The following is a 13,354-nucleotide window of genomic DNA, read 5'->3' on the forward strand; positions in this document are numbered from 1 at the left end:
AGCTATCACCTTGTGCCTGGGCATAATGATAAAGGCCGTCATATTCTTTTGGTTCAGATTCAGATTATGCCGTAGTCGTTTGTCTTTGTGCGCTGAGCCGAATGGCTGCGTCGTTTCCAGCGCAGTTCTTGGTCACTCTCAGTGTCGCAATATCAGCAAATACGGCACCCAAGCAAGCTCATAAATCACATCACACAGCAATTCTTTATTTGTCATTTATTTATTCCTTTCATCTTTTTTCTGTACTAGATTATTGCAATCTGGTTAATTCACATTCAAAAAGCAGTCGTTGACCAGACGCACTGAAATCGATGATATTTATTTTTTTACAATAACCATTATAGGCCCCATAGAGACTGGAAAACCCAATCCAAAAAAAGAAACATCTGTATGGTTTTCTGCACTTTATTTTTGTTTTCATGTCTTTTTGTTTTCATAGTAATTACAAAAAGGAAAAATATATATAACAATAATCATAAAAAGGATCATTTTAGGTAGGGGTTTAGGAATATTACGACTGGCAAACAATCACAACACAGCACAAGTACCTACTTACTGCAAGAAATGAAAGGTACAAAAATGAAAACAAAAGCAAAGAGGCGCATATGGAAAAGGAAAAATCAAAGAAAACGGCACCTATGAAGTCGAATACAATAAGCGACCGAGGGGACGAGAAAGTCTACAGTCTATGAAAAACAAAAAAATCCCAAAACAAAGGCTGTTTTCTTGCTTTTTTTTCTTTTCTATTCATTAAAAAATAAAATAAATTGCATGACCTGGGGAGTGATTGGTGGAAGGGGGGAGACGGGGAGGACGAAGAAGCTGGTGGGGGTTTTGGCAGGGACAATAAAAAATACTGCACGTACAATACCTTGGTTCTCTTTCCTTCAGCTAGCACTCGCCGCTTTCCTCACCCACTTTTTCCTTTCTTTATTTAATAGCATATCCCATTAATATTCCTTTCCCCCGCTGCTCCTAATAGCCGCGCCCAGTGGCGCGATCGTTAGAGTTTTACATGTGAGTAGCAAATGACACTTTGATTGGCTGTGATGTGGAGATGGGGGTCCCCCGCCGGCTCTGGGTCGGGGGCCCCGGCTGAGCTGCGAGATCCTGCCGAGCCTCGGTCTCACTGCGCGTGCTGACTCAGTGTGTGGTTCTGCAGGGAGAGGGCGAGAGGGAGAGATAGGGAGAAAAAGTGAGAACACATGATGAGAGAAATAATGGGCTACATGAGCGGAGTGCTTTCCACTTGCCCCCCCACCCAATAATAGAGCAGAAACACAACCGCCTCCCACAGCACAGACAGCGAGGCCTCCTCGCTCCTCCATACGTAGGTTGACGAAAGAAGGGAACGGGAGGGAAACGACTCTGCGACGTACCGGTCGGTGCAGCGCAGAGCCTCACATGTGCTAACGGGAAAACAACCGAGGGAAAAGAAAAATGGCAGTTTGAAAGCAATTTAAACACCAAGCTTAACACGCGGCTCTGCCAACAATAGATCAACAACAGATCCGACATTTTTGCAGACGGAATAGAAAGTCCATAGGACCAACTCAAGGCCGTGTAGTATTTGGAGCACCTCGGTTTGCTCATCAGGGCCTTGAAACCCTCGTGGCTTTTCATATTGTGATTTAAATTTTACAGAAAGTGTCGCCATGACTCGGAGAAACATTCACATCCCTCCAAACACATCAACGCACTACACATCAATACATCATCACAAATGCAAAAAGAAAAATCCACCTTTTTTCAAAATGAAAATTCACACCAGCTCAAAGAGAGACTGAAGATGTGACCTCGAGGTAAAAACTGAGACGATGGAGATGATGGACTGAGGCCGAGCAGAATGAAGGTGGATGTACAGCACAGTGAATGCAAAGCTAGATGCACACGTGAAGGTAAGCTGGAGCGTGCACAACTCTCACTGGGGGTGTTAAACACACACAGAAACATGCTTCATGTTCTCATCATCTCACACACACACACACACACACACAGAGTCAGTCCTCTGTTCCATATCAGATACAAACAGCATCTGAACTCCTGATAATCTGGATTTGCCAGTTTTGGAACTTAGCTAGCATAACATCTCGAGCTGGGGAGTTACTGTGTGTGTGTGTGTGTGTGTGTGTGTGCGTGCATGTAGGGAGATGGCTGGAAAGATTTTTTTGGAAATGAGTGTGTGCATCAGATTCCACTAGGATTTTTTCCTCCTCCTCATTTTCCCTGGATGTTACTGCTTTCTCCCTGTGAAATTTTCTCTCTCACACTCACACTCACTCACACACACACACACACACACACATTTCCCAGTGAGATCTTCCCAATCAACGCCCCCACCCCCACCCTTCGCCACCACTAAAAGCAGCTTTCTCAGATTAATCGTTGTGTCTCACAGATAGGCCCCACTATGGATAGAAAAAAAGGACAAAAAAGAGGAGGGGATGGGGGGTGAACGGAACAGCGAGGCGAGGAGGGGATGGGGGGGGGGGGGGGGTGAACGGAACAGCGAGGATGTGGATGGGGACAGAAATGTGAAGGATTATACGTGCTTTGGGGTTGATAAATACTTATTTGTCATTCTATGGCCCTTATCTTGCTGTGCATGTTTTGTTGAGCCCTTTGCTGTGTGTGTGTGTGTGTCTGTGTCTGTGTGAGAGAGAGAGAGAGTGAGGGAGAGAAAGAGAGAGAGAAAGGGAGACAGAGGCTATGTGTGTGCTGTACGACTGTGTATGTGTGTTTAAGAGTCTCTGTCACTCGGCTTTAGAGGCCAAGCTACCCTGTCCAGAGCAAAGCAAAGGATATTAATGCCCTACACTGGAGAGCCTTCTACACACACACACACACACACACACACACACACACAGTACCACATGCAGGGTCTCACAGAAATGGATGAGCAAATGAGGAATATAACGAACGGGACAGTGAAAAACAAGTGTGTGTGTGTGTGTGTGTGTGTGTGTGAAGGACTCTCTAGTGAGGAGGGAGAGCTCACTGGGAACCACTGACCCCATTATGATAGAGAAACCCTCTCTCTCTCTCTCTCTCCCTGCCCAACTACTGCGGCTCACTCTGTCGGCCTCGCTTGTCCTCTGCCTCTCTGCCAAACTGGCTGCATTTCCTCTTCCCACCAGAAGAGGTCAGGCTCACTCCTCTTTATGTGACAGAGAGGAGAATTTGTCCACTGCTCATGTGTCCAGTGTTCACTTGTTCATTTCCTAAAGGAGCACCATGCATATCTGGTTTTTGTCTCATATATGAGGCCGTATATGAGACATTAAAAAGGGGAATGGAGACGAGGAAGAAAAGTAAATATGATGAGGATCAAAACTAGGAAAAGGAAAGCAGAATGGAACTAAAGAGGAAAAGAGAGAGTGTCTGTTTTCCCTCAGGTTCTTTGGGTCCAACTGCTGCTGTATTGATTTGTAGATGAAGAAACAGATGAAAAGGAAGGACAGAGGACAAGGAGGGAGGAACAGAGGGAGGGAGGCTGCGGTCGCTCCCCAGAGGGCCTCACGGCGCTGCAAAGGACTGCTGGAAATAGCCCAAAGGAGAGGAGCAAGGAAAGGAGGAAAGAAAAGAGAGGGAGGCATCAGGGAGGAAGGTAACGAAGGGACGGATGACAGTCTGACACGCTTCGTACAACACACTCCCCGACAACTCCTCTTCATTTACGCAGTAGTCGGGGGCTTGCTATCGATTATGCAGCCCTGTAATCGATCAGTGTGTGTGTGTGTGTGTGTGTGTGTGTGTCACAGTGTGACATCTGCTCTACAGCAGAGTAATTGATATATTCCACAGAAAAAGGGTGACAGAAGTAGGTACGAGTGGAGAGAATAAGGATGTTTGTAAATTTTTAAATAAACTTCAAAGAAACTCCACTTGTGTTATTTTCAGAATAAAAGCTTTTCAGCAAAGTGAAAAGCGTTTGTCCCCTAAATTTTGGGAACGTTTTAAAGTGAAACAGCTGAACCGACATTTGTAGTCACAGTAATTTATAATATTTTAATTAATTATGATAAAAAAATTGTTTTAAACTGAGGAAACAACAAAGACGGCATAAATAAAAGCAAACGTCTGTCGTTATGTTTGAGCTGGTTTTTTACATTTTGGTGTATTTTACTGCAAATTTCCTGAAAGGTTTGATTTAAAATGCAAGTGAATTCTGAATTTTATTTGATCTTTTAACCGAGGACATTGGAGACGTAGCAGGAATCCAGACACAGACACAAGCTACACCTTTCTTGGCTGCTACCTCAAAGCACATTGTGCGCTGTCGATCTTGCTTACTGCACAATAACATGTAATATTTAGTATCTACTGTTAGCTAGTTTATTGTGATAGTGTTGTATTTATTATGTTGCTCTTTTTTGTTTGTTTTCTCATCTGTTTTTTCTTATCCCCATACAGGTGATCCAGGTGTTTTGTTTGTTTTTCTTTCTTTTTTTTCTTTTTTTCTCTCTTCCCCCTTTCTCATATCTCTTCTCCCCTCTATTTTTCTTTCTCTCCCTCTTTTTCTTTCATTCTTTTTCCCTGTCCTATCCCCCAGTCATGTCTGTCCCATCTGTAACAACCGAAAAATCAAATCAAATAAATATATAATTATAATAAAGGTCAATCAAATGGACCAATATGGCAAGGCCATGATGATCCACTTGGTAAAGTAAATCCGCTTGGCATCTTTCTGGGCCTTCAGACAACAATTCTGATGGCTAAAGATCCAAACGGGACAGGCAAAAAAAAAAAGAAAGAATCCAGACTGGCCCAGTCGATACACAGGACTGTCAAACTGCTTAGAGAGAGCAAGGCTAAAGCCTGCAGAGCCACGGGCCCGGGGGAAATATGGCCCTGTCGTATTACCCACGCTGACACACACAAACAGGAACAGATTCATAAACTTGCACTCACGGCTAAGGCCACATGCATGTACACACACACACACACACACACTCACACACACTCACACACACTCACACACACTCGAAGGAAAACCAAAAACAAGCAGAACAGAAAACTAGAACACACACAAGAACACACAGCCTCATGGGGAACAGATAGAGATAAGGGAAAATCTAATCCTATCTGCTGTCTACACCATTACACACACACAAAAATGGGGGTGCCTTTGTGTTGGGTTATAGAGGGGGGAGGAGCGCCACCGCCGCCTCTAATATGTACGTGCATGCACAGGCGCATGATGGTTGTTAAGCCCGGTCAGCTTCATACAGAGAAAACAGTCGAGAAGTCTGTGCAGCTGTACCGTTTCTTTGGCTAAGTCAGAGGTACAAACTTTACTGTTCTGTAATGATGTAACAAGTGCACTTTGAAAAGCAGGTGCCAAGTGTGTAATAGTCACAGGAAGAGGAAGCACTGCTGCTGGAACAATGCCGTGTGTGCTGCCTCCACATATGAGCGCGTGTGTGTGTGTGTGTGTGCGTGTGTGTGTGTGTGCGCGCCCCATCTCTGTTGCTGTTTTTAACACCAAATGAAAAATCACCTCAGTCGTCTTGTGCTCTTCTTTGGGTTCAGTGTATTTATAGCTCCGAGCTGACACTCTTCCAACAGCATGAGCACATCCATGTCTGTGTGTCTGCGACGAGCAGATGGGCCGTCTTAGTCCTCTTCCTCTGCTCCCTGGCTCGTCTTTAGCCCCACCTGTCCAGGACAGGATGCTGCCTCGGGAGCAGTTCAAAAATAAACGCACCCCCTGCCCTTAACGTCCCGCCGACACGTATTCCCTGCTCTCCTTCTGCTTTTCCATGCCTCAGTCTTATCTCTCTATAGCTCTTCCTCTTATTGTAAAGAACACACGATTGTCAAATGATCAGAAAGACCTCCTTCACTCCCGTCTCTTTCCAAGTCACGATGATCACCGACTCCCCCACTACACTGTCACCACACCCAGGGTGACTCCTCTGACCGTGTCCTGTTTGGAGGGCTCCCTCCCTTTCTTTCTCCCACGGGGACTTCCCCTCTCCTGTTGCTCCTGGCCCGTGCAGCCAGGTTTGGACCGGTACGCAAAACCCAAAATACACTCACAGCATGAAGGGCACGCACAAACACAACGTCAAAGACAAACACGATTGACTCTCCACCAGATTCGCAGCAAAGGCGGCGCCTCCCTGCTGGAAGCTGTTACACAAAATAGGAAGTGACCTCACCTCCAGCAGAAATAACCGATCATTCCCGAGCACCGCACGACACATCTGAGTCACATCATTACGGAGAAAAACGTGCGCTGCTTCAAGTGAACCATCGCTCTCATCCTCACGCACACAGCGCGCTCTCAGTGCTGAGGAATGCGGCGCTCACACACAGTAAAGTTTAGTGCCAGATGACCACTGGTTAACAAAACACACAGAAACATCCTCACTAACACACATGCACACAAAATGTCAACAGACAAGCAAATAAATGGAAAGGGAGAGGTTAAATAAATGCACAGACACGATTCATCCGATACATGCGCTCGCAATTCAGCAGAGCGTGCTGGTCGTATTACCCAAACCCCATGAATCCCTGAGGGGCCAGCTTTTTTTTCCCTTTCATTTTTAGTGGATATGACCAAATGACCAAAGATCAACGTAAAATAATGGATGAAAGGTGAGGGGTTGAAGCCATACATGAAGAAATGGGGATATACGTGAACGCAAAGCTGCAGATGAAGATGATTAAACAGAAGCTGTTTTATAATAAATATCAGATAATCAAGAAAGTCACATGTATTTCAGTGTTGAGGAGCAGAGAGAGAGAAAATGTGCCTGGAGAACAAACCAACCAAACAATAGTTTTTATCCTTCATTTTAACGACTTAAGTAATGAACATCTAACAGGCTGAATCTCCCAATTTAACCAATAAAATATGCTCCATACCACGAGCTTCATATTTACTATGGGCTTTCTTTTTGTACACTGTATTTAAAGTTACTCCAGCAGTGGCTTTTAGTCTAAAAATGAATCACATCTGTAAAGCCGACACATGGAAATGTTGTCAATATTTGCTGGTGTGTGACAGTAAACTGAACATGTGTGACTCATCAACTGCTGCCTGCTGAAGAAACGTCTGTGAATAAAATAAGTCATAGTGAAAAAACCAGGATACTCTGTAACAACTCCAAACTGCTACAGTTAGGTGATGCATTCAAAACGTATTTACAGTGTTTCTAAGCCATTTACATGTAAAAGCAGTGAAGAGTGAACGAGAGGAAAAGGCTCTAGTCAAGGTCCCACTGACTGTTGACACAATAATGTCCCAGGTAATCAGACTTACAGAGACCAACGGATGGACGGATGGATGGATGGACGGAGGTGCAGTGTGTTTGCGACTGCCTATATCTGCCACAGTGTGTTTTGGCAGAGCTGCTACAGCACAATACTACAGTGCCTCTTCTGTTCTTTGACACATTGCTGCTGTTTACCTGTCTCACACACACACACACCCCAAATGACAGGAACCCGGTCCAAGCTGTTAGGACCCCTCCAGGCGTTGGCTCACATAGTGTCATTCCGTTGTATTTGTCCCTCCGCTTCATGTGCATCCATTTGTTTATCGCACCACATCAAAGTGACTTCGTGGTAACTACAGCCTCTGTGATTGCTGCTGCCGATGCCTTTGACTGTTTTACGATTTTACATCCCTGAAAGCATAAATGGGAACGCATGCACACATACAGGTGTACTCTCACCCCTTCATTGACATCTTTCTATTATGTAAATGCAACATGAACATAATGTGCTTTGCATTCACAGCGTGTAACGATGAAGACTGCACTAAGTTCCTACAGTGTTAACAGCCACAGACACAATTTGGATTCAATTTTTCCTGGGGGGCGGCGACCGGAACATTTTTCCGACTTTCCTTTTAACATATTTCTGTTGATATATTTAAGCTGCTTCTGCTTCAACCTTTAAACTAATATAATAAAAATGCCTTTTATTCAGAATAATTGTAGTGCTCTAGCATCAGTAGTAGCTGAGGTCGTATCAGCAGACGTGTTACTGTAATCAGCTGCCTCTGTGTGTCCGCATCTCCACCTCTCTCTTTGGTTTTGAATCACTTTTTCCTTCTGTGTCTTCTCCCTGCTGAACAACAACAAGTCTGGGGATTCAGGGACATCACTGTGTGTGTGTGTGTGTGTGTGTGTGTGTGTGTGTGTGACTGTGACTGTGTCTGTGTCCCAGGTCCCCATTCTAATAACACAGAGTCTCCCAGTGAGCAGTGGGGCAGCTGAGTACGCTCCCCTGGAACGCCACGGGGATCTACGGATCAAATTCACACACACACACACACAGCATCAAGGAATACACGGATCAGAGAGTATACACAATGACTTGATATGACACTCTGAACCAAATGCAACACCCAGATACAGACACACACACACACACTATTGCCAGTTCAGCCACATCCACACCTTTCCATAATTCAGTCAGAGCGAGGCAGTGAGGCTCTCGGATTCACACAAAGACAAAGACAACATTATTCACAGACAGACTACTAAACACAGCTCATTCCACATTGTGCTCTAATACCAGCAGCAGGCAGTGAACACGTCTCCCAAGATATTCCTTGCTTTGTATTAACTACCAGGAGCAGAGCTTTTTTCATTAGTTTTGCTATGAGGGCACAGATTTACATATTTTCTACTTTCTAGGTAGATCCAACATGCAGCACCTGATGAAGAGCTGCACCAATGTCTTCATGCTGCTGTACTCAGTAATATCATTGCATCGTCTGTGACGTTTGGAAGCAGCAAACCTAAAATCTGTAGAGTTCTTTGTTTTTACACTTCTGCTTCTGTATTTCGGTCATTTGTCTGCCTGCTTACTGTCACGCAGTCATTACTCTATGTGTATATATGTGTATAGAAACCAACACACAAACAAAAGGACCCCCCATCCATCTTTTTATTCATCTGACCAGCGATTCACCCATCCAGCAGTGTTTAAATATTTACTAGAGCTAAAGGAAATGATGTTGCAAAACAGATGAGGGGAAAAAAGTGGGTGATTTAAACAAAGCGAGGCACAGAAGGAAGCATGGAGGGCAGACGCTGCAGTCTAGCACCCCCTGGAGGCTGAAGACGAATGTGACGATCAAGATGGCTATCGGGGAACGAGGGAGGGAGTCAGAGCTGACACAGAGCTGAACGACTGTTTAGAAACATCCACAAGAGGGAAATACAGCCTTCAGGATTCATGCGACTACCGTTCATAATGTACATATTTGCATGTACATAACGCAGTCTAAAACACAGTATAAGCTACATTTGGTAGTTTTTAAGAATGTATATCTATTAGAGGAGCGAATGTAAGTCAGCCTTTTAACACAGATACAGTGATGCTAATTAGTGAGAAAAAAAGGAGCAAAGCAGGAAAAGAAAGAAAGAAAACTGAGAGAATGAGTAAGTCGTCTGTGAAGTCTGGGAGTAAAGGCAGAGAGAGATCCAGAAGGACCTCACTGATCAGGGCCACAGCATTTTTTATTTACACACCCACAGACACACACCAAAACATCTCTTATTTACCAGCTTACGTCTGCACTATTTATGGGGCGCTGGGGAGAGGCACAGAAGAGAGGAAGAGAGGAGAGGGGCTAAAATATGCATAGGGGCTGGTTCTTCTGGGACGGCGGCGGGGAGTCAGAGCGAGGGAGGAAGACGGGAAGGGAGAATGAAAAAATTTGGGTATGTGTGTGTCAGAGACAGACAGAAGGATGTGAGCGATGAAGGAAGCCAGAACTTTGTATGCAAAGAGAGAGACAGAGACGGAGAGAGAGGCTGAAGGAGTGCAGTCAGAAGGGAGAGAGGATGATGCAGCGGCGTGTCTGTGCTGCAATTACCCTTGGGGTGCAATTGTGTGTGCGCGTGTGCGTGTGTGCACGTGTGCGCAAACAGAGAGTGAGCTGGACATCATATGGCCCCTCGGAGGGGCTGAAAGAGGCCAAAGCCTTTTCTAGCCGGCCAACCAGCCTTCTTCATCCATCCGTACCTCATTAAAACACGCACGCATACACACAAATTACATCTATTCCACTTACTCTCTCAGTTCCACGCACACGCACGGAAACAGCTAGCAGTGGCATTAACCTCCATGGTTGTAGCTCTCCATCTCCCCCAGTCAGCCTTTCTGTCTAGCCCACTTAGAGAGACCTCCCATGGGGCAGTGGAGCTGTGGCAGGTCAGGCTCGGGCTGCAAGTTTTCACACACACATACTCACACACACTTGGGTCAGGACCAAAGAGTAACAAGATGGATATAGCACCAGTGCAACAGCCAAAGAGGAGGAAGGAGAAGGAGCGGGAAAAAGCTGAACTGAGCTGGAATGAAAGAAAGAAACATCTCAGCTAAGGTGATGAACCAGACGTTTTCTATAATCCATGTCGGAACTCGATACGAGGCAAAATAATGGTGTGAAATTAAAAAGCAAGCTAGTCTGATCTGAACTAAAAACAGGCAAATGTTTAACTGGGCTAAAATAATCATTTTAAAAACGAGCATTGCAACACCTTGTTCTTCTTCTCTTAACATCATTAAATTATGAACAGGAAATGTTAAAGCAGACCAAACACAAACGTTCACGTGTTTAACGAGGAAGCGTCTGCCCACGGCGTCTCCACACAACCGAACAACAATCGTTTCAATTCATCACTCTGTGAAGATCCTGTGACCTGGCCAGACGGCAGGAGAGAAATCATCTGGTATAAGAGTGTGTGCGTGTCTGTGTGCATGTGTGTGTGTGTGTGCGTGTGCGTGTCTGTGTGCGTGTGTGTGTGTGTGTCTGTGTGCGTGTGTGTGTGCGTGTCTGTGTGCGTGTGTGTGTGCGTGTCTGTGTGCATGTGTGTGCGTGTGTGTCTGTGTGCGTGTCTGTGTGCGTGTGTGTGTGTGTGTCTGTGTGCGTGTGTGTGTGCGTGTCTGTGTGCATGTGTGTGTGCGTGTGTGTGTGTGTGTCTGTGTGCGTGTGTGTGTGTGTGTGTGTGTGTCTGTGTGCGTGTGTGTGTGTCTGTGTGCATGTGTGTGGGTGTGTCCGTGTCTGTGTGCGTGTGTGCGTGTGTGTGTGTCTGTGTGCATGTGTGTGTGTGTGTGTGTGTGTGTGCCTGTGTGCGTGTGTGTGTGTGTGCGCGCGTGCATCTGTGTGTGTGTGTGTGTGTGCGTGTCTGTGTGCATGTGTGTGTGTGTGCGTGTGTGTACGTGCGTCTGTGTGTGTGTGCGTGTCTGTGTGCATGTGTGTGTGTGTGTGTGCGTGTCTATGTGCGTCTGTGTGTGTGTGCGTGTCTGTGTGTGTGTGTGTGTGTGTGTGTGTACGTGCAGAGAACGAGGGAGGTGTGAGCGGTGCCTGTGTGTGGACATTAACCGACAGGGTCCAGCAGTCACCCTGCTGTTAAATGGACTGGCCAGCCATATGCCCACCACCACTGGCCTTATATCATTGCCACTTTGTGTGTGGGTGTGTGTGTCTGTCTGTGTGTGTGTGTGTGTGTGTGTGTGTGTGTGCAGAGTAGCTGGGCCTTGCCAAAACTCATATAATCATGATTACAAAATGTTTTCTTTTTTGTTTTTTTGAGTGTATTTCGCTGTTTTTCGGACTTTCTTCTCTCGCCGACTCTCTCAGTTATCGATGAAGCCAGTACATTGTTCATTATGGAGTTAACATAATACATATAATACTGCTTCTTTGACTGATTAAACGTCAGCTGTGTCATTCTGAGGCCAATAAAGATGTAATATATGAAACAGAGAAACAGGAAAAAGCAGCGCACCAAGCAGACGTGTGACACGTGATGATGGTGCTTCTGCAGGTTTAAACACAGAATGAGAAGTTTGTACGTTTTCACTCATCCCATTTTATGGAGACACACTGACCCACAAATAAAAGCTAATTAAAACTCCAAAGTGTAAATATTTAGTATTTTATGTGGGATTAAATCCTGTGTACGTCTCACATACAGATACGTCGATACACGATGTCACGATGTTTCACCGCTAACAGTAACCATGTTTGACTTCTCAGCTGCCAAAGGCGTCAAGAGAAGGACGATGACAGGAAGGTTTACATCATCACAGACCTGGCCACAGCTGGTCCAGGACCCACTCTGGGGTGACTTATATCCACTCATCTCTTTCACACACACACACACACTCAGTGTGTCTCGACCCTAATAACACGAAGCATGCCAGAACCCTGCCAGACCTCATGAGGAAAGATGGAAAAAGAGGGACAAAAGAATGCAGAGATAAACAGGAACGATGTGAAAGAGGAGATGCGAGGAGATACTGACGTCAGTGAATGTTGAGGAACAGTGAAAGAGAGAAGGTGGGAGCGTTTGCCTCGTTTAGGATATTAGCACCTCCTTGTACAGTCACTGTTCCTGGGCCCAAAGTTCATTCACTACAGTGTGCTGCAGCAACGTCTGCACTATTTTAATAATTTACCTGGAACAGTACACAGATGGGAAAATTAGGTCAATGTCAACACAGAGATAGAATGAGGGTGTCCTACCTGTAGTTCTGTCTGGAAAAAGAACTTCTGTGGACACTGGGAACAGTCGTAGATCTTGTCTTCCTGACCGTGGACGGCAAAAATGTGTTGCTGGAGCTTATTGGCCTGCACAAACACTAAGAGAAGAAGAAACACAGAACAGGTTACGCAGCGTTTATTAGATGAGGTCTTTGTGTCTGAATCGATTCTACAGGCTTCCTCGGTCCTGTCTGACTGGGGGTGGGGGGGCAGTCGGCCTGCACCTGAAGGATAGAGAGCAGTCCTCTGAGGACGCCAGTGTACACATCCTGGACAGAGACGACAGACTAGAGTGAAAGACGTTGTGGAGCCGAGCCTTTTTGTGTAATGCTGACCTGACTGTCATGTATTTGGCTCCATCTGCTTCTATTAAGGACGTCAAGGACAGCCCAGCCTCTCGCTGATACTGAAGACACTCGCTGAGTTTGCAGACGGTATGAAAAAGACTCAGTGGAAGGATAAACTTCAAAGCTGTTGTAATACGTCTCTCTTCAGGTTATTACATAATAAATGTATATACTGCCCATCACCTGAGGCAGTTATTTCTGCACGACAGTAAACCTCGTGTTTTTCATGATGTTCACATCTGGGTTTATGTTGAATTTCATGTTGCTTGACTGATGAGAGTTTTAGATGAGAAAGGACCCACAGGTGACAAAGGCTTCCCACCAGTCATGATGCATTTCAATCATCCAGGTCAGTAAATCCCAAAAGGTTGATCGTATTCATCTGGACGTTTCAGTGTCACTCGACAGGTGACCAACGTTTCCTTATAAACAGCACATCTGCACAATGATTCCAGTTCCAGTCATTGTTCAGATGTGCTGTTTATTA

At 45.4% G+C, this 13,354-nt stretch overlaps 1 protein-coding gene across 6 annotated transcripts in view; it reads right to left on the minus strand.

Moving 5' to 3' along the window:
- Positions 1-201: 201 nt before the first annotated feature.
- Positions 202-13,354, minus strand: part of znf423 (zinc finger protein 423) — a 131,345-nt gene continuing 118,192 nt past the window's right edge. For 5 of the 6 annotated variants that reach the window (XM_005463055.4, XM_005463054.4, XM_005463053.4 and 2 more), the window contains 2 exons: positions 12,503-12,618; positions 1,036-1,156 (listed from right to left, as the gene is read on the minus strand). In XM_005463055.4, coding sequence (XP_005463112.1) covers positions 1,127-1,156; positions 12,503-12,618 — 146 coding nt within the window. In that variant the 3' untranslated portion in view covers positions 1,036-1,126. Of the gene's footprint in view, positions 1,157-12,502; positions 12,619-13,354 lie in introns of all 6 variants that reach the window. The other variant, XM_019361973.2, reaches the window with a different exon arrangement.

Source organism: Oreochromis niloticus, linkage group LG7, assembly GCF_001858045.2.
Source record: "Oreochromis niloticus isolate F11D_XX linkage group LG7, O_niloticus_UMD_NMBU, whole genome shotgun sequence".
NCBI classification, from domain to species: Eukaryota; Metazoa; Chordata; class Actinopteri; order Cichliformes; family Cichlidae; genus Oreochromis; species Oreochromis niloticus.